General features: G+C 38.5%; 1 protein-coding gene across 1 annotated transcript in view; it reads left to right on the plus strand.

Moving 5' to 3' along the window:
• C5 (complement C5) overlaps positions 1-26,151 on the plus strand; it is a 90,405-nt gene that overhangs the window by 22,210 nt on the left and 42,044 nt on the right. The window contains exons 9-22 of the mRNA XM_059657793.1: positions 278-404; positions 3,564-3,679; positions 5,235-5,420; positions 6,290-6,493; positions 8,506-8,715; positions 8,840-8,989; positions 12,296-12,425; positions 14,551-14,613; positions 15,721-15,918; positions 17,868-17,958; positions 20,451-20,524; positions 21,288-21,427; positions 22,448-22,675; positions 24,639-24,699. Of these exons, the coding sequence (XP_059513776.1) occupies positions 278-404; positions 3,564-3,679; positions 5,235-5,420; positions 6,290-6,493; positions 8,506-8,715; positions 8,840-8,989; positions 12,296-12,425; positions 14,551-14,613; positions 15,721-15,918; positions 17,868-17,958; positions 20,451-20,524; positions 21,288-21,427; positions 22,448-22,675; positions 24,639-24,699 (1,978 nt within the window). The remainder of the gene's footprint in view (positions 1-277; positions 405-3,563; positions 3,680-5,234; positions 5,421-6,289; positions 6,494-8,505; positions 8,716-8,839; positions 8,990-12,295; positions 12,426-14,550; positions 14,614-15,720; positions 15,919-17,867; positions 17,959-20,450; positions 20,525-21,287; positions 21,428-22,447; positions 22,676-24,638; positions 24,700-26,151) is intronic.

The raw sequence follows: 26,151 nt of genomic DNA on the forward strand, positions 1-26,151 counted from the left end.
TCAGGGATTGGAAGAAGACATCTTTGTCCGCTACTACAAAAAAGACCTAGTTGAATCAAATGATGTTTAAGACTCCCCATGTCTATAATTCAATAGTATAAGTTAGAAAATAACATTCTGGGCTTAATTTTAGACCAGTCATTTACTTTATTGCTGATGCTCAACCATTCTTCTGACATTGGCCTTTACTATGAGAGGCTAGTAAATGCAGATTTTGTTAATTTTTCCTTATAAGTTTTTCTCTGAAATAACTCTTTCACTTTCCCCCTTTAAAAAGCTGATAAATGGAGTTGCTAAAGTCACACTGAACTCCGAAATGGCAGTTAAAGAATTGTCCTACAGCAGTCTGGAAGACTTAAACGATAAGTACCTTTATATTGGTGTAACAGTCATAGAGTCTTCAGGTAAGTTTCTCTTTTTCTATTTCTTTCTCTCTTTCTTTCTTTCTTTCTTTCTTTCTTTCTTTCTTTCTTTCTTTCTTTCTTTCTTTCTTTCTTTCTTTCTTTCTTTCTTTCCTTCCTTCCTTCCTTCCTTCCTTCCTTCCTTCCTTCCTTCCTTCTTTCCTTCCTTCCTTCCTTCCTTCCTTCCTTCCTTCCTTCCTTCCTTCCTTCCTTCCTTCCTTCCTTCCTTCATCTTGGGAAATATTTAGACAGTATATTAAAGGTATAAATGATTTCTACAGTTCTTTCATATTTAAATTTTACTTTTGTGTCATTAAAAGCTAGGGTTAGAATATAGTTTTGCCACTCTAGTCATTGGGTTCCCATTGCTTCAACTGCAGGATAACACCTGCCCAGTTGATATCCTGAGTGGCTCTGCAGGCTATCTAGCTTGAACATCTGGCACCCTAATGTTCTCACCTAGTGAGAAACAAAATAAAAATGAAATTATGTATGTAAAAATGTTTGATAAAGTAGTATTCAAATGGAAGTTATTATCATTATCAGTCTCCTTATCTGTGCAATGATGAAGTTGAACCAAATGTCATCTAAAGTCTTTTTCAAGCCATAATGTTCAGAAATTCTGTCTAAAATTGGAGGCAATAGTGTTTTGTTTGTTTGTTTGTTTTTTTAAATATATTTTATTGATTTTTTACAGAGAGGAAGGGAGAGAGAATAGAGAGTCAGAAACATCGATGAGAGAGAAACATCGATCAGCTGCCTCCTGCACATCTCCTACCGGGGATGTGCCCGCAACCCAGGCACATGCCCTTGACTGGAATCGAACCTGGACCCTTGAGTCCTCAGGCCGACGCTCTATCCACTGAGCCAAACCGGTTTTGGCGGCAATAGTGTTTTTAAAGTGGGTACAATAATAGTATATACTTCATAGGGTTGTGGTTAGGGTTGTAGAGTCAATATACCCAAAGCACTTAAAACAATACTTGTCATGCCCTGGCCAATGTGGCTCAGTTGATTGTCATCATCCCATGCACCCAAAGGTCTCTGGTTTATTCCTGGTCAGGGCACATGCCTGGGTTTCAGTAGGGGGCATGCAGGAGGCAGCCGATTGATGTTTCTCTCTAACCTCTCTCTCTCTTCCTTTCTCCATTCCTTCCTTCCTTTCCCTCTCCCTTTCTCTCTCTAAAATAAAAACATTTCATAAAACAGTACCTGTTACATAATGAGGACCATATTAGTGTTGGCCCTCCTCCTCCTCTTTCTTGTTCTTTTCCTCCTCCTTCTTGGGTCCACCTACTACTTTCTTAGCATCCTTAACATCTTTTACAGTGCTCTCAACCCAACTCCAATGGTTTTTAATAGTAATTATTACTCCACATTGAGTCAAATTGTCTTGCTTCTGGTATGTTTTGATTATCAATGTTCTTTATATTTTCAGGTTCATATTTAACCCCCAACTAACCTTGAACAAATAATTTAACCATACTGAGTCTTTTCTTTTTCTTTCTTTCTTTCTTTTTTTTTTTTTTTTTTTTTTGTAAATTTAAAGTTAAACCCTAAGGCCTCTTTAAATTTGTACTTCTAGAATAGAAGAATGAAGAATGGAGGTAATTATTCAGATATTGAGCACCTTGTATATATCAGATGTCCAGTAGATGTTGGGTAATGAGGATAACTTAATACTCCTTGCCCTGGCTGTTGTTTTTATCATTATTTTAATGTTTCTTATTTTCATTTTTACTCAATTTATTTCAAATAATTCAGTTTAATAAATATTTATAAAATAGTCAAAGAGTGTTGCTAAGCATGCAGGCTTCCAAATATGAATGATGTATAATACCAGCACTCAAAGGCTAACAGCATACTAGCATCAGTTATAACACAAGTAAACAAAGCCTTCTATAACACGAAGGAATTCTATGTATGCTTTTAGCTCAATAGTTAATGTTATTGACCTTGAGAGGAAGGTTAGCTCTTAGGTGATGGTTGAGCAACCAAGAACAGTGTCCTAAAGATGATCAGTCTTGCAGGATAAGTAGGGTTTTGAGACAAGAATGGTAGACAGGGTGAAGTGAGCATCCTCTATACAGGGACATACCAAGGGTGGAAAGTGAATCTTGATCTTTGATAATGACAGATTATCCAGTTAGCTGAAGTATAGGGAGTATTAGGGATGTAATATTGGGAAGGAGTTTGGGGAAACTAGAAATTTGTGTGTTATTTTTAATAGTTTAGCTTAAGTTTAGCTGGAGGGTAATGCTATTGGGCACTTGCCAGTGAACCCTCAATGGGAAACTGCAGGCCAGCTTTAGCCTTAGGGCAAGTGTCATTATTTGAGATGTTAGGCATTCCCTAAATAAGCATTGCATTAAATTATATATAAATAAAACCCTGTAAGTCTATAGTTTTAAAAAACTAACATTTAAAACTATTTGGTAGTATGTTCCTAAAAAGCCTTAAGATGGAGATATCATTCTTTGATTCTCTCTACCTCAAGCACTCTTTTCTGACTTCCTCTACATTTCTCTCTACATTTCTCCACTCTAATGGTAAATCCCCTGTAAGGCTCAATCTCTGGCCTATCCTTTCCTTCTCTCCTTAATCCTTTATAAATACTCAACTGAAACTCAGACCACTGACGAAAAGTAATGTCCCTTCTTTGCATTCTTCCTCAATTCAGCTCTATAGCTCTAATTCTACATGGGAGATATTTACATATAAGCCTTGTACATAGGCTTTGAAAACTCCTGACGTTTAAACTCTTCTCTTCACTGCCCCTCTGAACCAAGACCTATGTCAGCCGTGGGCAAACTACGGCTCACGGGCCGGATCCGGCCCATTTGAAATGAATAAAACTAAAAAAAAAAAAAGACCGTACCCTTTATGTAATGATGTTTACTTTGAATTTATATTAGTTCACACAAACACTCCATCCATGCTTTTGTTCCGGCCCTCCGGTCCAGTTTAAGAACCCATTGTGGCCCTCGAGTCAAAAAGTTTGCCCACCCCTGACCTATGTCCTACTTATAATTGATATATGAATGAGTGCAAAATGGAGTGAGTAAAAGAACAAGTCTGTGGAGTCGTAGTGACATAAAATAGATCCCAGTGTAGATAATATTCTCCTTATAAAGGTCAACATGATCCTTGTCATTTCTTTAGGTGGATTTTCTGAAGAGGCAGAATTTTCTGCCATCAAATATGTCCTCTCTCCCTACAAACTGAATTTGGTTGCTACTCCTCTTTTCTTGAGGCCTGGAATTCCATATTCTATCAAGGTAGGTGGGGGGGGGGGGGCAGGGAGAGAAACTGCTGAATATAATTGTCTTTTTCTTTTTACAGAAAACATGGGGGTAGCAAATAGGGGAAGAAGCCTAGAGAGGCAAATCATGGAAGGAACTCATTCTGTAAAAGTTGCCTCTCCTATGGACGTGGACAGGGGTGGGAAACTGCAGGCCAGTTTCAGCCTTAGGGCAAGTGTCATTATTTAAGATGTTAGGCATTCCCTAAATAAGCATTGCATTAAATTATCTTGCCTGATAATAGACAAACATGTAAATTGACCATCCCTCTGCTATGCTCACCAGCCAATCAGGAGAGCATGCAAATTAACCCAACAAAGATGGCAATTAATTTGCATACATAGGCACGAACTGGTGGAGCAAAGATGGAAGGCTCTGGGCCGGAGGAGCGAAGGCCTGGGTCCCGGGTGCCAGAGGAAAACCGGAGCCGGAGGAAAACTGGTGCCAGCAGCCAGGGGAAGGGAAGGCCTATTGCACGAATCTCTTCATGCAACGGGCCTCTAGTATATAAATAAAACCCCATAAGTCTATAGTTTAAAAAAACTAATATTTAAAACTATTTGGTGTCATGTTCCTAAAAAGCCTTAAGATGGAGATATCATTCTTTGAAAAGAAACCCCTGTCTCTTGTAATTTTTTACTTCCTGTGTGTGTCTGAGTTTGTACCTCTGTGCTTTTCACTCTGTATTCTTGTGCATAACTGTCTGATCACATCTGTCTGTATTGTTCTCCATCCTTTCCATCTTGACTCATCCTAACTATCTTTTCTCTGTCTTTTTTGCTTCCTCCTTCCTATTTAATGTTTTCTTTCCTTCCTCTAATTTTCATTTAATAAATACTGACAGTATGGAATTAAAATATTCACTTGACTTTTTATTACATTTAGTATATATATTTTATTACATGTAATAGGTTACATTATATTTTTAAAGTAAAAATTTTTGTTCCCTATCCTCAGTTTAGAAAGTCGGGATGGTCTTTTTATTCTGTGAAAATGTGCTTTTAAAAATCAAATTTAGTATAATTAAAATGTTTTACTTATTACTTACTGTAGGTCACTGGCTTTTAATATCAATATAAAAATAAAATAATATAAGGTATATATTTGTGGAAAGTATATATGATTATATGCATGACAGTGAGAGGTATAGGTTAAGAGAAAGAAGGATGCATTTCTTGTTTCTCATATCCAAGAGAATCATTCCCAGAAGTTACTGTCTCATTTTTCTCTTTTATTTAGTCCTAAACCAACATGGACGTTAGATAACAGAAGACCTATCACATCTACGTGGCATAATTTAAAAAATAATATTTGTGTTTTGAGTCTGCTTGAAATACAAGAGAATCTATTTAAAAATAATTTAACTAAATAGAATTAAACCTTTTTATAAGCTGAGAATACACTTCTCTATACTGAATTAAACATGAATAACTTACACTTTGATGGGGAGGAAAAAAATTATTTCAGAATTGTTATGCTTTAAAACAAATGCCGAGCTGTTGAATTGAATTTGGACTGTTCTGACAAACAGGTGCAAGTTAAGGATTCGCTTGATGAGTTAATAGGAGGGGTGCCAGTGACCCTGAGTGCACAAACGGTCAGTGACAACCAAGAGACGGCTGAATTGGAGTCAAAGAAAAGTGTAACAGGTTCCAGTGATGGAGTAGCTTCATTTGTGGTGAATCTCCCATCTGGAGTGACAGCGCTGGAGTTTACTGTGAGCTGAATTCTGTTAAATTTTCTAGGACAATGTCCACTTTTGACTGTATGCTTTGGCTAGTGTGCAGAACTGATGCAGCAGATTTTATACTTAAGTCCAGTGAACAATTCCACAATTTTGCACCCCAAAATAAATAAAAATGGCACTAGAGGAGGATAAATCTATCACTTTTTTTATTTGGGAATTAATTATTTTCTCTTTAGTAAGACTGTATTAGAATCTAGAAGCTTCAGAATAGGTACAGCAGTGGAAGTCAGTGGTTGGAATATTCTTTCCCCCAATTTTTATCTCTTTTCAGGGCCATAAAAGGGTTAAATGTGGGAGCCTCCCTTTTTTTCTAGCTGCATGAAGCACTACACCTTGGAGCTCACTTAATAGTCATCTCTCCTAGCAAATAATGTCTAAGTTTCTAGCTGCATGAAGCACTACACCTGTACTATCACTTCACAATGAAATTGGGCCAGAGAATCTCTGTGATGTCCATTCACAACTCCTATCCTCCAGTCCTCATGACCTCCCCACCACTACTCCAAATTTCTGCCATCCCAACACATAAGAAGAGGAATCCCCAACTTGCCATTACATTTCAGGAAGGGTACCAATATTTGTTCCTGGAGCATCTTTCTATCTTCACTTCACCAGACTTGCCCACCACAGCCCATAATTCCATATGATTCTAATGATTGTCCATAGACTTTATAAAGTTACTTAATTCCACAGCAGTATAAACCTGGGAGTAGTGGAGGTGTTCCTTTCTTCAGCATTTGGTGGTGTGGAATTTAGGAAGCAAAGGAATTTAAAAGGTATATTTTACATAAAACATTTTATCACAATCAACAAGTCTTCTTTGAAATGTTCCCTTTTAGGTCAGGACCGATGATCCAGATCTTCCAGAAGAAAATCAGGCCAGCAAAGATTACAGAGCAGTAACATACTCATCTCTCAGCCAAAGTTACCTTTATATTGACTGGACTGGAAACTATAAACCTATGCTCGTAGGAGAAAATCTGAATATTATTGTTACCCCCAAAAGTCCATATATTGACAAAATAACTCACTATAATTACTTGGTAAGTAAATAATGATAAAATTGCATTTATTTCCCCACCTGGACATTTTCCTTTGCTCATAGAGAAATATTATAATGATCCCTAAAATTTGTTTTAACAAAGCATTTCAACAACATCATCTAATTCGATAACCAGTTTTTAAAAAAACCTTTGAGATTGGGCATGATTTTCATGACCATTTCATTGATGAGGAAACTGAGAGACAAAGAAGTTAAAAGACTTGCCATGGTCACTCAGATTAGAAAAGGAAGCTTTTGATTTGAACTGGGAACCTCTAATTCCTTGTCTGATCTCCTTTCACCAAAGACAGCTGGCTACTCCTCAGAGAGAGCCTAATTAAATTCTCATGTTACCTATGCTCTATATCATGGCCAAAGATTACATGCCTAGATCTATTTAAAATATATGCTTTTCACTGGCATAAAAGGAGAATCCAAATCCTGTTATTAAGTGTTGAGTTATATCATACCTGCTCCAGTTCTATAGCTCTATAACATTCCTTATTAAATCACTTATGTTAGCAGAGGTGGTCAGTCATGCCTGTCTGTGAAATCTAGGGAAGAATGTGTGAAAAATGTTAAGGGCTTCCTGACAATTGTCAAAGAAATGTAATGAGTTATTCCAGTGGGCAAGCCAAACAGATGGTGGTGATGGATTTTTTACATTTTTTATTGAGAAATCAGCTGACAGTCGTATGGATACTCCCTTGTAGGTAACTGAGTTTCTTTCTCTTGCTGTTTTTAAGATTCTCTCTTTTTCTTTTGCTCTTGACATTTTAATTATGATGTGTCTTGGTGTGGTCCTCTTTGGATTCCTTTTGTTTGGGGTTCTCCGCGCTTCTTGGACCTGTAAGTCCATTTCTTTCACCAGGTGGGGGAAGTTTTCTGTCATTATTTCTTCAAATAGGTTTTCAATATCTTGCTCTCTCTCATCTTCTGGCACCCCTATAATTCTGATGTTGGTACGCTTGAAGCTGTCCCAGAGGCTCCTTACACTATCCTCGCATTTTTGGATTCTTTTTTCATTTTGTGTTTCCGGTTGGGTGTTTTTTGCTTCCTCGCATTTCAAATCATTGACTTGACTCTTGCGCTCCTCTGGTCTGCTGTCGGGAGTCTGTATAATATTCGTTATTTCAGTCCGTGTATGGTTAATTTCCAGTTGGTTCCCCAATATAACATCGAGGGTCTCATTAGTTTTCTTGTAGATCTCATTAAGTTTATCGGCGGCTTCTAAACAGTTCTTGAGAGACCTTAAACGTGTGGTTCTGAACTCTATATCTTCCATTGACAATTTTGTCCTGTTTCTTTGTGTCCTCATTTTGTTATGCTTCCTTGGTGCACCCCCTAGTGGTCTTTGTTCGCAGTCTTATAGTTAAACCTTGATTGTTGTAGCTAATACCAGGGAGGGTTTCAACATTTTTTAGAAATAAATTAAAAAATAAGTGAGGATCAAAGATCATATTGGCTGATAAAGAAGTAGGGGACCTATTTAGGGACCAAAACTTTCTGTCTACTATATGTAGTCCTGCTAAGGACAACTTAAGAGATCTTTAAGGACATTTTGGCTTCATGTAATTTGTAATTAAAAAAAAAAAACTTATGCTTCCAACTTAGAAGCTAACCTCTGCTTTTAAAAGTTTATTCCTTAATAAGATGTACTCCACTTGTCAATTTTTTAAATCCATAAAACAAAGGACATTGTAGTGACTTTAAACAGATTTGTTTGTTCTCTATTTTCCTAATTATGTGATTTTGAACTAAAATCAGTATGACATTTTGTTAATTCCTGAGCCTCAGTCCCTTCTTTTGCCCAATGGAAATAATATTTCTATCCTACTGGTTATTATAACAATTAAAGGAGTTAAAGTAAATATAAAAGTTTCTGACACACAGTAGGCTCATACAACTTAACTTTCTTTTTCTTTAATATAATTTCTATTCCAGCTCCAAGCTCCATCCTGAAACAAAGGTTTTGTTTTTGTAGTTATTATTGTTGCCACCCTTTATTTTTAGATTTTATCCAAGGGCAAAATCGTTCACTTTGGCACAAGGGAGAAACTTCCAGATTCCCCTTATCAAAGTATAAATGCTCCGGTGACACTGAACATGGTTCCTTCAGCCCGTATCCTGGTCTATTACATCGTCACAGGAGAGCAGACAGCAGAATTAGTGTCTGACTCAATCTGGTTAAATATTGAAGAAAAATGTGGCAACCAGCTTCAGGTAAGCAACAAATTATGTCACAATCAAATTTTTTTTCTGAATAAAGGAGACTATAGCCAGCAACCTATGAAATTTTATCTCACAAAAATGACCTTTTTTTTTTCTTTTTCAAATGATTTTTTAGGTTTATCTGTCTCCAGGTACAGATTCATACTCTCCAGGTGAACATGTATCTCTTAATTTGGCAACTCACTCAGACTCCTGGGTGGCGTTAGCAGCAGTGGACAGTGCTATATATGGAGTCCAAAGGAAGGCCAAGAAGTCCCTAGAAAAAGTTAAGTAGTGCATAACCTTGGTTATGGTGCATGGGTGGCTCTGTGCAGTGCTTCAAAAAAGTATGGCCCCAAGGTAGGTTGTGAGGGAAGAATTAAGGGAAGAATAGGCCTGCTTCTCCATAATCAAAATCTGTCCTCTAACGGTGATTCTTAGGAAAGTAAGCCATTGTCATGTTATTCCCCAAAGCACAAGTCCATCCTTTCTTGTTCTTCCAGGTGTAGAGTTAAGCACTTGAGGCATATGACTGTGATAGAAATTACATTCATGGAACAAAAGTGCCATCAATTGACAGGGGTTTGGGGATATGGGTGTGGACATGTATAGTAGCAGCACAGGAAAAGACTGGATGGGCAACCTCTGAGTTTTTGTTTTGTTTTGTTTTTGTATTTTTACTTTCATAAAAGTCTGTGACAGAAGAATTTTAAAATGATTCATTTCCCCTAAGTTCCCATTTCTCTCCCCTATTCTCTGCTATGTTTCCTAAGGCTTGAATTTCTTTGAACAAGGAAGAAAGAACTAAGAAACTAAAAAACATTCAGAAAGGAAAACATTTGGGATCAACATTAAAACTAGAATAAGCACCCCAAACAACTTCTCACCACTTAGAACCTAGAGCCCTTTTCCCCCAAACACAAGAGGTTGTGCTCTTTTTGCTTGTTTATTTTAAGCAATGTAAAAATTAATTTGTTTGCTAATTCACTCATTTATGCATTCACCCATTTATTTTTCTTTTATTTGGGGGAAGATATTATATTAATTGTGTTAGCAGTGGAGTTATTCCTTAGTGTGTATACACACACACACACACACACTAGTAGCCCTGTGCATGAATCTATGCACCAGTAGCTCTCTATGGGGCCTGGCTGCTCCATGCCCACTGCCCAGAGGCTCTCTGCGGCCCAGAGGCCCATCCGCAGCTGGGCACAGAATGCTTGCCTCATTGCCAGGGCAACGACACAAGCGTTATCCCCACCCCCACCCCCCACCACTCCGTGCCTGCTGCCCAGAGGCCCTCCACAGCCACAGTGGAACGCTTGTCTCATCGCCGCGGCGATGAAGCAAGCATTCCACCAGGCCACTCATGCTGCCCGCTCTCAGCGGCCGCCCCCCTCCCCCGGGACTGGGGGACTCTGGCGGGGCTTAGAGGACTGGGTGCCTTCATCTTGTGGCTATGGGCTCCACCATCTTTTGTGATGGAGTGATGGTTAATTTGAATATTACCTTTTATTAGATAGGATTGATTTCAGAGAGGAAGGGAGAGAGAGAGAGGGAGATAGAAACATCAGTGATGAAATGGAATCATTGATCAGCCACCTCATACATTCCCAACACTAGAGATGGAGCCCGAGACCTAGGCATGTGCTTTGACCAGGATTGAACTGTGCCCTCCTGGTTCATAGGTTGACACTCAACCACTGAACCACACTGGCTGGGCTAGATCTTAGTTCTTGAGTTTGGCTAAGAATTCAGAGCCAAGAACTCTGATGCGAGAAAGTCACAGCGATAGAAGAAATTTTATCTCATAAAAATGACTTTTTTTTTAATAATCAAAATCTGTACTCTAATAGTGGTTCTTAGGAAGGTAAGCCATTGTCCTGTGGGATGCATGGACTCAAGTAACAAGTTACAGAGGCAATAGAATGCCGGGGTTCATGTCCCAGCATCAAGAAGGGTTCAGGAATCTGGAAAAGGCGCTGTGCGTAGATGACATAGAAATCCAGGGACTAATAAAGAGTTCGGAGACGAGATATAATTTTGAAAGGCATTGGGGGTCAGAGGAGCTTCAGCTAAAGGAACTGAAGACTGCCTCCTTGTCTAGGACCCTTGCTTTTATTAACACAATTTGTCCTCAGGCAAGGTGAAGATAATACACTTCAGAGGGTAAGGTTTCAAAGGGTACAGAAGCATTGTCAGTTTGGGGAATAGCCTATGGCTGTACAGGTGTTTGGCCAGTAGGAGGCAATGACATGTAGAGTAAGATGCCCTTTAACTGTCTGGCAGCCACAATCAGTTTCCTATTCAGGTTTGGGGAAATGCCTTTAGCCATTCCCAACAGGTGACTACATGCGTGACTCAACCCTGTTGAGTCCCCAAGTTTCATCAACCTTTTGATGAAACTCTTGAAATTATGACATGCTGGAATTGGTCTACGGCAATAGAAGGACTCTTGGAGCTTGGGAGAAAGAAAGCAAAGATAACAGGGCTGAGAGAAGAAAAGGGGAAAGGTGAAGGTGTGCTCCAGAGAGAGCATACCTAAGGAAAGAAGGGGGTGGGGAAGGGTGCAGGATGAGAGAGAGAGAGAGAGAGAGAGAGAGAGAGAGAGAGAGAGAGACAGAGAGAAAGGAAAAAGAAGGAAAGAGAGAGGACAGGAGAGGAGAGGAGAGGACAGGAGAGGACAGGAGAGAGAGGATGCAGAGAGAACCCTGTGTCCATTGAATTAAGGCTTTTTATCTGTTTTTTTCCAAAGGCAGGGATTTTAGGGGAAATATTTATCAACTTTCCAAGTATGTCCTTTCAGGATTGTGGTCTCTACTGATTGGTTGACACTATGGATGGGAGTCATTAGTTATTGCATCTGATCCTGATGTCAACCATGGCATGGCTTCATCTAGTTTTGCTGCTTTTCTGTGCCTGGAGCTGAAACACAACTGAGGCCTAGATGTTATCTCTACTTTGACCAAAACTCTGTCTCTGTGGTCAATAGACATGAGACTTTTTCCTAAGATTATTTGATGCAAGTCAGAACCTCATTGTCCTGAGGGCTTAATGCTTAAGGGAGTCATCATGCAAGGGCTTGCATGGGAGTCATATGAGACTATCGCCTGATCCCTTCCTCCTCTAAGGGAGTCTAAACCATATGACTTACAACGCTAGGGGAAGAAAGGTCACCTGAGGGTAATGTCCTAGCCTATAATATTTGTTTCCCAGTTTTGCTAATTGCTAGGCACTAAGACTCTCTGCCCTGTTGACATTCCATATCTGGCCTATCTTTCATGTTCTGCTCATGCCTAACTGCCTGCTCTATCAATTGCAGCATGCATCTAAGTACAAAACACCATGGATCAGTTTCTAAAAAGCTCCTCACCAAAGCTTAAGACTTAGTTCTTGGTTTAATTTTGAATAGGTATATATTTTAAAAATGTAAAAGGGCAAACTAAAGGAATGAAGTTGGGAAATTTGGACTTTGGCCATTTGATAAATGATAATTTCACAAGTTTGTTATAACCATGAACTCACACCTTTGGTTCTTCAGAGGAATGATTTCTATATCTGAATAAGCTCAACATTTTGGCTGTCTGGACAGGTATTTCAAGCTTTAGAGAAGAGTGACCTGGGCTGTGGGGCAGGTGGTGGCCGCAACAATGCAGAGGTATTCCGCCTGGCTGGACTCACCTTTCTCACCAATGCAAATGCAGATGACACCCAAGAAAATGGTAAAACTCTCAGCACTTTTTGTTTATTCTTCAAATTGATATTGAAACTTACATAGACTATTTGCCTCCTAGGTCTCATTTTTGTTTGTTCTCCAGAATATTCTCTACACTGATATTAGAATGACGTTTCATTAGCCTTTAAAATGAAGTACACTTTTTTTTAAATGAAGTACTCAAAGCCTCCTATGATCTTCTCTCCAACTATTTCTCATCCTACTCTACCTTACCTTACCTTATGTTTAAGCTATATAGAACCAAGTGTAGTTCTTGGATGGAACTATGCTATTACACTTTTGGTCCTTTCTGCATCAGAACTGCTTTTCCTTTTATTAGCCCGGAGAAGCTAGTGTAAGAATCATCTCCTCTATGAGGATTCTTTCCCCCATAAAATTAATCATTCCCTCCTCCTTTGATAGAGAAAATATTGTAAGGACTAGCTCTGTTTATAAGTAATACAGTAGGAGTGCATCACTGCACATTCTTATACTGAACTAGAGACCCGGTGCATGAAATTCATGCACAGGAGGGGTTCCCCTCGGCTGAGCCTGCACCCTCTTCAATCCAGGACCCCTTGGGGGATGCCCGACTGCCAATTCCAGGATCGGGCCTACACCAGCAGTCAGACATGCTTCTCACAATTCTGGACCGCTGGCTCCTAACCGCTCACCTACCTGCCTTCCTGATCGCCCCTAACTGCCCCTCCTACCAGCCTGATCACCCCTAATCAGCTCTGCCTGCTGGCCTGATTGCCCCTCACTGCCCCCGCTGCCAGCCTGGTCACCCCTAACTGCCTCTGCCTGCCGGCCTGCTCGCCCACAACTGCTCCCTCCCCGCCGGCCTGGTTGCCCCCAACTGCCCCCCTGATGGCCTGGTTGCCCCATGCAGCCTGCTGCTTGGTCGTTTGGTCGCCCCTCACTAACCCCCCTGCCGGCCGGGTTGCCCCATGCAGCCTGTTTGGTTGTCCATTTGGTTGCAGTGGTTGCTTAGGCTTTTATATAGATAGTTTATACAACTTTTCTCAGGACTGCACTGGGAGCTTCCTAACGGCAAGGACCACATCTTTATATAAATTGATTTTAAAGAGGAAGGGAGAACACAGAGAGAGACATAAACATCAATGATGAGAGAGACCACTAGTCGGTTTGGTCAGGAGGCAACTAATCAATGTGTTTCTCTCACATTGATATCTCTCTGTCTTTCCCTCTCTCTAAAAATCAATGGAAAAATATCCTTGGGTGAAGATTTAAAAAAAATGATCAGAGAAAACATTTATCAGCTGCCTCCTGCACACCCAACATTGGGGATTGAGCCCACAACCCAGGCATGTGCCCTGACCAGAAATCAACCCTGACTTCCTGGTTCATAGGTTGACGCTCAACCACTGAGCAACACCAGCCAAGCAAGTCCACATCTTAATTGTCTTCTTTTTATGGTTTTAAAATTGTTCATGAGTATATTTAATACTATTATTTGTAACTAGAAGCCAGGCATGACATTCGTGCACTGGGGGGGGGCCCTCAGCCCAGCCTGTGCCCTTTCACAGGCAGGGAGTGGGCCTAAGCCGCAGTCGGACATCCTTAGCACTGCCGTGGAGGCGGGCCATTGCACTTGTCAGCTGTCAGCCTGGCTTGTGGCTGAGCAGCGCTCCCCCTGGGGGAGCGCACTGACCACCATGGAGCAGCTCCTGTGTTGTCAGTGCACATCATAGTGACCAGTCATTCTGCTGTTTGGTCAATTTGCATATTACCCTTTTATTATATAGCATAATATAGTACAAAGAACAAATAATAAAAATAACATATCCAACAAAAACTTTGTTCACTATAAATACTTAGCTATTTCTCTATAATAAGTGGTTCAAAAAAGATTGCCACATTCAAAACCAAACTCAGATCAAACAAGTCAAACTATATAACACTAGATCATGAGCTCTCCTAAGATAAAACAAGTCATAGTAAGATATATAGTGTGTAATGCCTAGTTAAAAGCATGTTTTCAATATTTTGAATGAATGATTTGTGAATTTTTAAATATTTACATATTTTATGGCGTTTCTTTTTTTCAAGATTTTAATCTCCTTTTTTTCTTTCTTCTTTTTGTCTTTATCATTTAAAAAATAAAACAGATAAACCTTGTGAAGAAATTCTCAGGCCAAGAAGAATGCTGCAAGAGAAAATAGGGGAACAAGGTACTCTAAGTGATTGTGAAAAGATTATGGTTGTATCATTCAAAAGCTGGAGAAAATTAAACATAATCTAATGTCCCCTAACTCAGAATGGGCAAAAAAAACACAAATGTACAGACATCTAATTCACCTACTAATCATCTAATTCATCTAATTCATCTAATTTATCTAATATCAAAAAGATTATTCCAAATATATCTAATAGTTCATTTGCCATAACTTTAATCTGAAGAAAATAAAATATTATTTCTATCTCTAAAAGATAAACTTTTATTTGTCACAAATATTTCTTCTCCACAGACTTAATCTAACAATTAAAATCATATTCTTTTATTTTATTCTGAAAACATTCATAATTTAATTAATTTGGGGGTATATCTGGAAATCTATTTCTTTTATTGCATATGTTTAACAGTTAATAGTATTTTGGGTTACTCTTTGGGAAATAAGTCTAATATAAATTATTTAAAACAATTATTTAACTAGAAATTTGATAATTGGCAGTGTTATAATAGAATGAACATTGAGCTGGGAGTCAGTGACTTGAGTTCAATTAATAATCTTGCTTACAATAATGTAATAATTTCTTCCATTTTTTATATGAATTATTTTATTTCTAACTTTTATTCTAAGTTCTAATGACACAAAAAGAGACACATTAATTTAAGTATTTACAATGAAGAGTGATGCCACTAGTGAAGGTCCTCAAACCATATCACACAAAAAGTGTTGCAGGGGGGGGAGGATATTTAGCTTGAAGAAGGAAATACTTGTGTAGTGATGATTGCTATCTTTAAATACTTGAGTGCTTCTCATAGTCAAAGGGTGCTGAACTCAAGGTGCCAGTTTCAAGACTTAGTATTTAGCTTAGTTGCAGGAAGCCCTTTAACCATTTAATATGAATCAGAATTGACTGCCTACCTCATGAGACCACATTCTCCCCATTACTAGAGTAGTTCCAAAGGGAGGCTGATCAGCCAACTAACCATGACTCTTGTGAGGAGGGGGTCATATGGCAGTAGAAACGAAGTATCTCTTCAGATCTCTTCTAAGTGTGAGGTGTTATGACTTTATGCATAATCAAGGACACCTGTATTATTACCATTTCAGCTGCGCAATACAAACATATGCAAGTGAAAAAATGCTGTTTTGATGGAGCTTATCGTAATGATGATGAAAGCTGTGAACAGCGAGCTGCCCGGATTAAGTTAGGCCCAAGATGCATCCAAGCTTTTTTGAATTGTTGTACCATAGCACACCTGTTCCGTGCTGAAGAGTCTCATAAACATATGCATTTGGGAAGGCTACGTAAGTTTGATATTTTCTATCAGAATTCTGCCCAATATGAAGAATTTTGTGTAATTTTATGCTGCTAAGGAAGGCAATTTTCATGCTCTATTTAAAATTAAAATAGAAAAGATAACTTGTAAATGCCCCTAAGAAAAAAATCTGTTAATTTTTGGGAATCCAAAGAGGTACATATAGTGTATGGAACAGAGTACACTAGTCCATAGTCAAGACCCTGGGCTCATTCTATAAACCTGAATGATTGCTTATCTTCTCAGAGTCTCAGCTTCCTCATTTCTAAAGCAAAAAAGTTAGGCCAGATGATATCCAATGTGCCTTTGAGCTCTAAAATTCTATGGTGCTGTGATATTACAACCATTAAAAATTCCATTTATACCTATATGACCAAATATAAGCAAAAGATTTTAAAATCTAGCATAAGGTTAAGTGTACTTATATAAAAGTTGAAATCTTATTTCCGTTTCAAGTACAATATATAATTTCAGATTCTATAGAACTCTCATTAATATGTTTTCAGAACTTTTAGGACTTTTGTTTCATTTACATATAGTTAAAACAAAACAGACAAAAGCAGAATGCCCAGTCCTATTTTATAATCTGACGGGAAGCCCAGTGCACAAATTCATGCACTAGTAGAGTCCCTAGGCCTGGTTTGTGGGATGGGGCTGAAACCGGCTCTCTGACATCCCCTGAGGGGTCCCGGATTACAAGATGGTGCAGGCCAGACTAAGGGACCCCACTGGTGCACAATCAGGGCGGGGAGGGACGTGGAAGGTTGGCCAGCGAGGGAGGGAACCCGGGAGGGCTCTAGGGCATGTCTAGCCCATCTCGCTCAGTCCCAATGGACTGGATCCCAGCAGCAAGCTCACCTACCAGTCCGAGTGTCTGCCCCCTGGTGGTCAGTGCACGTCATAGTGATTGGTCAACCGATCAACTGTCTGTCCCCTGGTGGTCAGTGCACGTTATAGTGAGCAGTTGAGTGGCCTTAGCATTTCATTAGCATATTATACTTTGATTGGTTGAATGGACGACCGAACAGTTAGCATATTAGGCTTTTATTATATAGGATTGTTTTGCTTAATAGTGTATCTTAAACATTGTCCATTTGATGACATCCTAAAACTCCCATGTGTGTTGCTGCAACTCTACAAGGGTCTGTATAGGTTCCTCTCTCTGCCCTGTAGCCTGTAAACTATCTCCAGACAGGAAACCTGGACAACTTTAGACTTTACCTAATCTTCTCCCTTCTCTCAGGGATCACAGTCCTGGGTCACTTAAGCTCTGGTGTCTGAAAACTGTTTTATATGGTGTGTCTGGTATTATTCTCTTTTTTCTTTTTAAAGACAGAGGGATAACCCCAGTCCCTGTTAGTTCATCTTGGACAGGAACAGAAGTTATGTTCATTTTGACTAAAGAGAATTTATAAATAAATTTCTAAGCTAAGGCAGAGAATCACATAAACAGAATTGTTGCAATTATAAATATGCAAATAACTTTATAGACTGATTAGTATCTTGTATAATCTCAGGAACACTAAACATTTAGCAATTTATAAAACAAACTAGAGGCCCAGTGCACGAAATTCATGCATGGCTAGGGTCCCTAGTGGCTGCTGGCTGCCGGCTGCCGGCCTAGGCCTTCCATCGTTCCGCACCACCCCCTGGTGGTCAGCACATGTCATAGTGAGTGATCAAACTCCCAGTTGGTTGAACTCCCAAGGAGACATTTTGCATATTAGGCTTTTATATAAATAAAGATATTTTACGCTTTGTTTTGTCAATGCTATTAGTGGAGAACTCCTAATAGTTCTATTTTGAAATCACTAAACAACATGTTTCATTGATCTTTCAGAAAATGTGTGTCTAAATTAAATGTCCATATTTAAAATTTGGCTCTAAGTAGAATAATGTTGTTTTTCTATAATTGAATATACTTCCCCTGACCCCCAGATATACGGCCCCTGGCGCCAGTAACCAAAGCAGAAATAAGAAGCTATTTTCCAGAAAGCTGGTTATGGGAAGTTCATCGTGTCTCCAGAAGGTATTAAAGAACTCAAGAGATTCCCCATTTTGATCCCCACTTTGTGTGCCCTATTCAATCAGCTCAAGCAAGGTACTTGTATTTACTTGCAGCTAGTAAAGGAGGCAGGGGATTCATATCCAAAGTGTTGCCTCCTGAAGGGAGGCTTAGCCATTGCTTAGATACATTATTTGGTCGATTATTTGATGTCTTCTTTGCAGTTGGCTACAGGTTGGGTTATCCTATTTATAGTTGGTCTGCAAAATACTGTGCTTCATTTTAACATTTAGCAAGAACAGCATTTAGTAAGAATGGCTCAAACCTTGAGACCCCTGTCCTATCTAACAACAATATTATATACATACTTCTTTGACATTCCTCTGAAAAATGTGAGAAAATGCAAATATTATGGCAAAAATCTGAAGATAGCCCATTTCCCAATAGTTTAAGAGTTAAGATGATAGTAATATGAACTGTGTCCAGCATGGCCAGGGGTGAACCTGAGAAGAGGCGGTGAGGGATTAAAGAAGAGAATACAGTTGGGACCAGGTGGATCACTGTGCCTGGATGAGGAATCAGTGACACAGCCTGTAAGCCAAAGCTTTATTTTATAGTCAGATCACACAAAGCAAAAGAAGGGCAAGATGTTTACAGTGTTCTTGCAAATTTCAAATCTGCTTCTTTCCTGTTGTTGCCATTCTCTGAACTTTATTAAGCCTTGTTTTGGCAGCACTTGCTGCACCCCCTGCAGCCCACATCCCTTAGCTACCTAGGACTGCAGGGTCAGACTATAAGGTCAAACTTACAACTATAGCCTTTTGCCTATAATTGTGCTGGGAGGGCTCTGCCCTCCAAGCTAGGACTGATACAAATCAGTCCGAGGCTTGATCCTGTCCGAATGCTGTAGCTGCTCTCCACACTAACATTTGGCCAAATTTGGTTTTTTGCTTCACTTTTTTTCCTCCCCTTAACTGTATCCTTTGCTCTAGTAGTTGATTCCAAGGCAGAATTAACTCTTGGGGAAGAAGAGTTCTATTCCATTTACTTTCATTTCACTTCAGTAAGCATTAACTGAGCACAACTGTGTTTATAATGTAAAGAAGCCATTTTTTTTTATCCTGAAATATCTGTATATAAAACAAACATTGATTAATGAGAAGAAAGGTTCTTTGCTCATTAAATTCCTTTATTCAACACATTTTTATGGAATGCCTCCTCAGTATCACACACTGAAAACAGTAATGAATAATGCGGAGTCCCTGATTGTCACCCTTCCTTGTGGACTCAAAGCACTGACTTTCCAAGGAGCAGTCAAGGCACTGAGTCCCGAGCCTGTCATCAGTTTTCTAATGGGTCTCCTTGTCTCTACCCATTGTCTCTTCCTCCACACTGTTGTCATTCCAGCTGAACATTGCCCTTTGGCTAGCACTTCCTCTGGCAAGCCTCCCCATCACTGTTCCCTACCCTACCAGTGATTGGGTAAATTACTCCTCTTGATTAACCCTATTGCATGTATCACAGTGTGATAATGGCCTATTTACCTGCCCATCTTCCACATTAAAATGTAATTACCTCCAGAGCAAGGATTAAATTCAGATTACTGTTTTACACCTAGTCTGTCTGGCTTGTAGAGGAACTAAACTGTGTTGAATAAATGCAAATTACCTCTGAATTGTTAGTGCTTTATCGGTACAGTTATTGTAGTGTATTGCAATTTATTTACTGAAATGTTTTTTCCACTAGACTGTAAACTGCTTGAGAGCAGAACTACATCTTTTACGAGCTGTATACTCAGTACTTAGCACTATGCCTGACACAAAATTGGTGGACAATAGCTGTTTGTTGAATGAAATAAATAAATATATAAACTTAATCAGAAATTTTTAGTTATATCAACTTTATGAGTAGTGTTAAGATGCATTACTTTGCTTCCCTATTTTAGAACATACTACATAATGAACATAATTTTTCTTTTTTGTGTGTGTGTTTTGAATTTGCAATGTTTCAAAGGCATTCTTTTGAATTTGAATTCTCATCAAACAAGTGAAAAATCTCAAAACATAAAACAAGTAGATTGCCCTAATCAGTTTGGCTCAGTGGATAGAGTGCCAGCCTGCAGACCGAAGGGTCCCAGGTTCAATTCCAGTCAAGGGCACGTACCTCGGTTGCAGGCTCCTCCCTGGCCTGGGCCCTGGTCCGGGCGAGTGCAGGAGGCAACTAATCGATGTGTTTCTCTCACATTGATATTTCTCTCTGTCTTTCCCTCTCTCTTCAACTCTAAAAATCAATGGAAAAATAACCTCTAGTGAGGAATTTAAAAAAAAAACAGCACAAGAAAAATCAACAAGTAGACTTACAGAGTATATTTTTCTTGCTTGATTTTCCTTAATAGCTGATGTGCTTTTTAAAATTTTTTCTAAAGTAGTATCAAGCAAAAATTCTGTTAATGAATGCTGTCCAGTTGGGTTTATTGATGTTTCACTGTATTTGAATATTAACTTTTTCACTTTCAGAAAGGAGTTGCAGTTTGTGCTACCTGATTCTCTAACTACCTGGGAAATTCAAGGTGTTGGCATTTCAGACAGTGGTAAGCAAGCTTAAGTTACATATTCTTTTAGGTAGTGATTTAATTATCAAAATGTGGTTTGATGCTTTGTAGAACGCTATGTTTTTGCCATCATTGAAAAAATATAGTATTTGTGTTATTGTCTATTTAGTTTACCCAGGACTTAGTGGTGACATTTTAAATATTATTTTAAATGTATTACAAGAAGGCTTAGATATGCTCACATTTTTTACCATATCTATTTCCTCTTTTGCTCTTCTATAAGCCATCATTCTTTAAATGCTGATGTCAAACCCCTATTTACTTTCATTTTTCTCAGTGATTGGGAGCTTGAGAAGAGTTAAATAAATGCATGACTTCTCTCCAGGGCTGATGAACTTATGTTGCAATTTAGTGCAGATACTTTATAAATAATTTCAGGATTGGTTTTGTGTTTTTTGCTATTTTTTGTTTTTATAAAATTTTGGTTTCCATAATAAAAGTTTTACACCCATTAAATGGAGCCAGTAATAAATATCTAAAAAGAGACTTGGTTCTTTAGTTGAAAATCTCATGACTTAAATAAAATTCAGTATTTGTTGGACAAATAAAGTTTTCTGTTAATACGAATAATTATTGAGATAGAGATCAACGAATAGGAAATTTAAGGACATGGGTGACAATAATGAAAAACCATGATCTAAGTTTTTCTTGAAGCAAAGCAAATGTGAGACATTTTTGTACTAATAAAATATTATAGGAATTCCCTAATATGCTTCTACTTTGCTTTTACTTTGTGCTGAAGGTATATGTGTTTCTGATACTGTCAAGACAAAAGTATTCAAAGATGTATTCCTGGAAATGAATATACCATATTCTGTTGTACGAGGGGAACAGATCCAATTGAAAGGAACTGTTTACAACTATAGGATGTCTGGGATAGGGGTAAGTAGGTATTTATGATATGTGCAAATAAATAAATAAAAATTCTCTAACTTTCTGAGAATTCTATTAATGGAATTATGACATACACAAAAAAATAAAAACTCAGTTCAACAATATAAACCAATATGACCCAATAGGTTTCTTTAATTACTGCCCCAACCAACTTGGTAATTTGTGTTTCTGAAGAGGAAGAAGGAACTTTTTATTTTTGAGAAATTCTTCAAAATTAGTTGTTGAATATTGGCATTCTTTCTTGTTTCCCTGCTTAATTTATTCTGGTTATTATGGATTTATTCTTTTGGGTATAGTTTTCAATTCTGTCAGTTCACTAGATTTTGGAAGGAAGATGAAAAGTATTCACTATTTGAGCCAGTTAGTATCTACTATTATCCCTACTATAAATATGGAGACAGAGAGAATGAAAGAGGTCTTACAGCCTGCTCTCATTATACAGTAAGAGGAATAGCCAAGATTTGAACCTAAGTCTTTCTGGAGTCAGAGTCTTGTTGTAAAATTAGGTATAAGTGGGAAGTTAAAAGGTAAGATTGGAAAATTAATTTCAGGACATATTGGGCAGGGCCTTGAATGCCAAGAGATAAGAGTTTTCATCCTTTCATAAAACCATCTGTAACATGCAAGGACTGAGCTAAAAGACAGAAAAATGAGTAACACAAAATGCCTGAGCCTGCCGTTCCCACTGTCTACAATACAAAGAGACAGTGTACCAATGCTCAAAGAACTTCAGTAGCTTTGCCCCTGACTTAGTAGGTAACAGTGTAAGGAAAGTAAGATAGTTCTGAGCAGTGTTGAGCTTTCTTGATATCCCTTCACATTGCTAAGGTCTACAGCAACTTGTGTGTATGTTTTAAAAACTCAAAAGTGAACTTTCTCCTCTGCCTTAGAATCTAAGGGATTATTTAACACTGTAAAAGTATCAGGGAAGAATTGTGTCCAGATGAACGAAGGGCATACTTTCCTTATAAAGTGTTTTGATATAATTGTTCATTGGTGATATTTCAGTTCTGTGTTACAATGTCTGCTGTGGAGGGAATCTGTTCGTCAGGAAGCCCAGTCATCAGCCATCAGGGGAGAAAGACCTCTAAATGTCTGCAGCAGAGAGTAGAGGGCTCCTCTAGTCATTTGGTGACCTTTACTGTGCTTCCTCTGGAAATCGGCCTCCACAACATCAACTTTTCACTGGAGACTTCACTGGGAAAAGAAATCTTAGTAAAAACATTACGAGTGGTGGTAAGAAACATGTTTTTCCTGATTCTTTTAAAAATCACATTTTTCTTTCCAAAAAAAAAAAGTTATCAACAACTTATGCTTAGTAATTCAGTAGGTACACAGAAAATTAGAATGTACATGTAACAAAATGTTTACATTTGGGGAATCTGGGTGGAGGTTATCTTGGATCTTTTTTGTACTACTCTTGTAACTTTTAACTTTGAAATTATTATTTAAAATTTTAAATAAAATAAAACGTGCTTATTGTAGAAAATATAGAATATTGAAAAAACATAAAGAAAATTAATCCCCATACCCAGAGCTATCCAATTTTAACAATTTGGTATGTAGCCTTCCAGGCCCAACCCCCCACTCTGACACATTTAGAAAGTGTGTTCTTGAAATCTTTGTGCCAGATATTATACTAGCCACTAGGGATATAAATAAGACATGCCCTAGTATTTCATAGAGTAGTTTTGAGGTTAAACTAATACATGCATAGTTTACAATTTATAGTCTAGAAAACTTTCCATTTTATAAATAAGTAAGTAAACAAGTAAAAAAAACACACACACAAACTATCATTTATTAAGTATGATTTACCCATAGAGTCTGGTGAGTCTCTTCATGTTATCTTGTTAAGATTCTTGCCCAGGGTCACATGGCTAGTTAATGACAGAACTGTGTCTTCCTAGGTCTTGTCAACCAATGGTTGTTGGCACCACTACAACTGCAATAGGAATCCCCAATTTGGGGTGCTGGAAGGAAACTTTATTCAGTACAAAACAGCTCTATTGTGATATAGCATGGCTGTGAGGCAGCCCCAGGACCAAGTGGCCCTGGAGCCAGGTCCTTCTCTGGCTAGTCTGCTTCTTAATGGTCTACTCTGCTCTGCTTCTTCCTGCTTTGCTTTGTGCTGTGTGATCTGGTCTGCTCTGCTGTGATTTGATCTGCTCCATTCTGTGCCAGGCTGCTCTGGCCATGTTTCAGCTGAGCCAGGGAAATGCAGTCTTCAGTCTTCTGTGGAAATGAAACTGTGCTCTCAGAGCCAGAGGGGAGCTGGCTTATCTAGACAGAATTTTCCATCCCTGCTCCCTAATTGGTCTGTCCTCATGCAAATGAGGATTCCAAATTTTTGTAGTGTGATTGGTGCAAAAGGCACTGTCTTGATTGGTCAGAATAGAGCCACTCTGGTTGGTTGGAGCTGTGCAGCTCCAATTGGATAGGAAAAGCTTCAGTCCTATTGTAGGATTCCAGTAACTCCTTTATAAGAGCTGGCTCAGATGGCAGAACACAGTGCAGGCAGGCAGTTCAGTGCAGAGGCAGGCAGTTTGTGTGAGAGGCTCCAGTATACAAATGGCTGCTAGGCTCTGTTTTTGTTTTTTAATTTGAGCCTAGCTAGCCACCAGAAGACCTTCTTAGTAGGTTTCTTCTCTATCAAGGTTCACAGTCTTCATTTTCTGCGTTCTGACTTCATCCATGAAATTCACTTCAGTAAACATATATTGACTTATTTTGTGCAAGGCTTGTTCTATTCATCCTTACATGGTGGTTCCATATGCAGGCTCTGGAGCCAGGCTGCCCCTGTTTGAATCCTGGCTCTATCACTTCCTAGCACTGTGCCATTGGATAAGTTTTGTGATCACTCTGTGTGTCAGTTTCCTCATCTGTCAAATGGCAGTAATAATAGCACCTACTTCATAGAGTATTTTTGAGGTTAAATAAACTAATACATACAAAGCACTTAAGTCAATTGCCTGGCTTATAGTAACTTCTATTTAGTATTTTCTCTGATTATTATGTAAATGGCCAGAAAAATCTTATTCTTGAATTTATGCATTTAAGTATTTAAACATGCTTTGCATTACACCCCCATTTGCAAAAAGGATTTTTTAAATTGGAAAAGTGGTCAAATTGAACTAAGAATTGAGATCATATAGATTTAATTATGTTCTTAACTGAATGTTTTCTGTGTTTATTTTAGCCAGAAGGTGTCAAAAAGGAAAGTTATGCTGGTATTACTCTGGACCCAAAGGGTATTTATGGTAAGTAAAATAATTTTGTATTTTACATGTTATCTTTTGCTCTAGAAATTAAAGTGTATGTGTACTTTGAAACACTATTTTTCAAAATGTTAATTGTCTAGACTAAAAAATGTCCACTTCTTACTTAGTTTATTGCCATTTTTTGATAATATGTATCTATCTATATAAAACCCTAATATGCAAATTAACTGAATGGCAGAACTACCAGTCGCTATGACGTGCACTGACCACCAGGGGGCAGACACTCAACGCAGGAGCTGCCCCCAGCCCACAGGCCCCGACTGGTGGTGGCAGCAGGCAGGGGGCCGGCGAGCAGGCGGCACCAGGCCAGCCAAGGGAGGTGTGAGCGGGGGCCCTATTCACCCCGCCAGTCTCCCCACAGATCGGCCCTGATCACTGGCCAAGCCTAGGGACCCTACTCGTGCGCAAATTTTTGTGCAACTGGCCTCTAGTTATACTATAATCTGAATGGGTTTAAAACAAATAAAAATAATTCCATTAGTTTAAAATGCAAAGCATTGAAATAGTAATAATTACATGGCTTCCCTTATCTATTAATCATTTTCTAGTCAACACAATAATAACTATAATATTTTACTGAACCATCACTCCAAAGAACACATGAGAAAAAGTCATTACAGCCCAGCTGGCATGGCTCAGTGATTGAGCATCGACCTATGAACCAGGATTTCACAGTTCAGTTCCCAGTCAGGGCACATGCCCAGGTTGCAGGCTCAATACACAGAAGGCAGCTGATCAGTGATTCTCTCTCATCATTGATGTTTCTGTCTCTCCCTCTCCTTTCCTCTCTAAAATCAATAAAAATATATATTTTTAAAAAGTCATTCACATACTTAACATGCATTATTTGATAACGCAATGCTAATTAATCACTTTACAAACCATTCCTCTTTGTTCCTGCATCCCTTTTTTCTTCACTGAGATCTTCTGAATCTTCTCAACAGTAGAATTCTGCAAACATTTGAGCACTTAGTCAAGGTCTAAATACATTATCTCTTTATGAAATTTATAATATGCTCAATTAACAAATCTTTTCAACAAAAAGAGACAGACTTCGTGTTCTTATTAAATGGTTAAAATTTACCTTATTGTTGCATTGAATAATTTTTTCCTTTCTTTCAGTGACATAGCAATGGTGATAAAAAAAAAAAATTTACTTCAGAGTGCCATTTCCTCTGGGAAAGTAAAGAATTAAGACCTTAACATTTCAAACTAACTGAGTATCATAAACTTAAATAAGGTGACTTCAACAGAGTAGCAAAAGAAAAACCTGTCCTGTATACATGTATCCATACACTAGTGCTTTTCTCTAATTTATTTACACACAGACTTCCTCCCAGCTTGCCCACTATGGGGGATCTGTGGGAAGAGCTATCCTTAAGGTGTGAGGATTTTAGCCTCAAACAGTTAAGTCATGACTCAGAGCCACTG

Source organism: Myotis daubentonii, chromosome 11 (assembly GCF_963259705.1).
Source record: "Myotis daubentonii chromosome 11, mMyoDau2.1, whole genome shotgun sequence".
NCBI classification, from domain to species: domain Eukaryota; kingdom Metazoa; phylum Chordata; class Mammalia; order Chiroptera; family Vespertilionidae; genus Myotis; species Myotis daubentonii.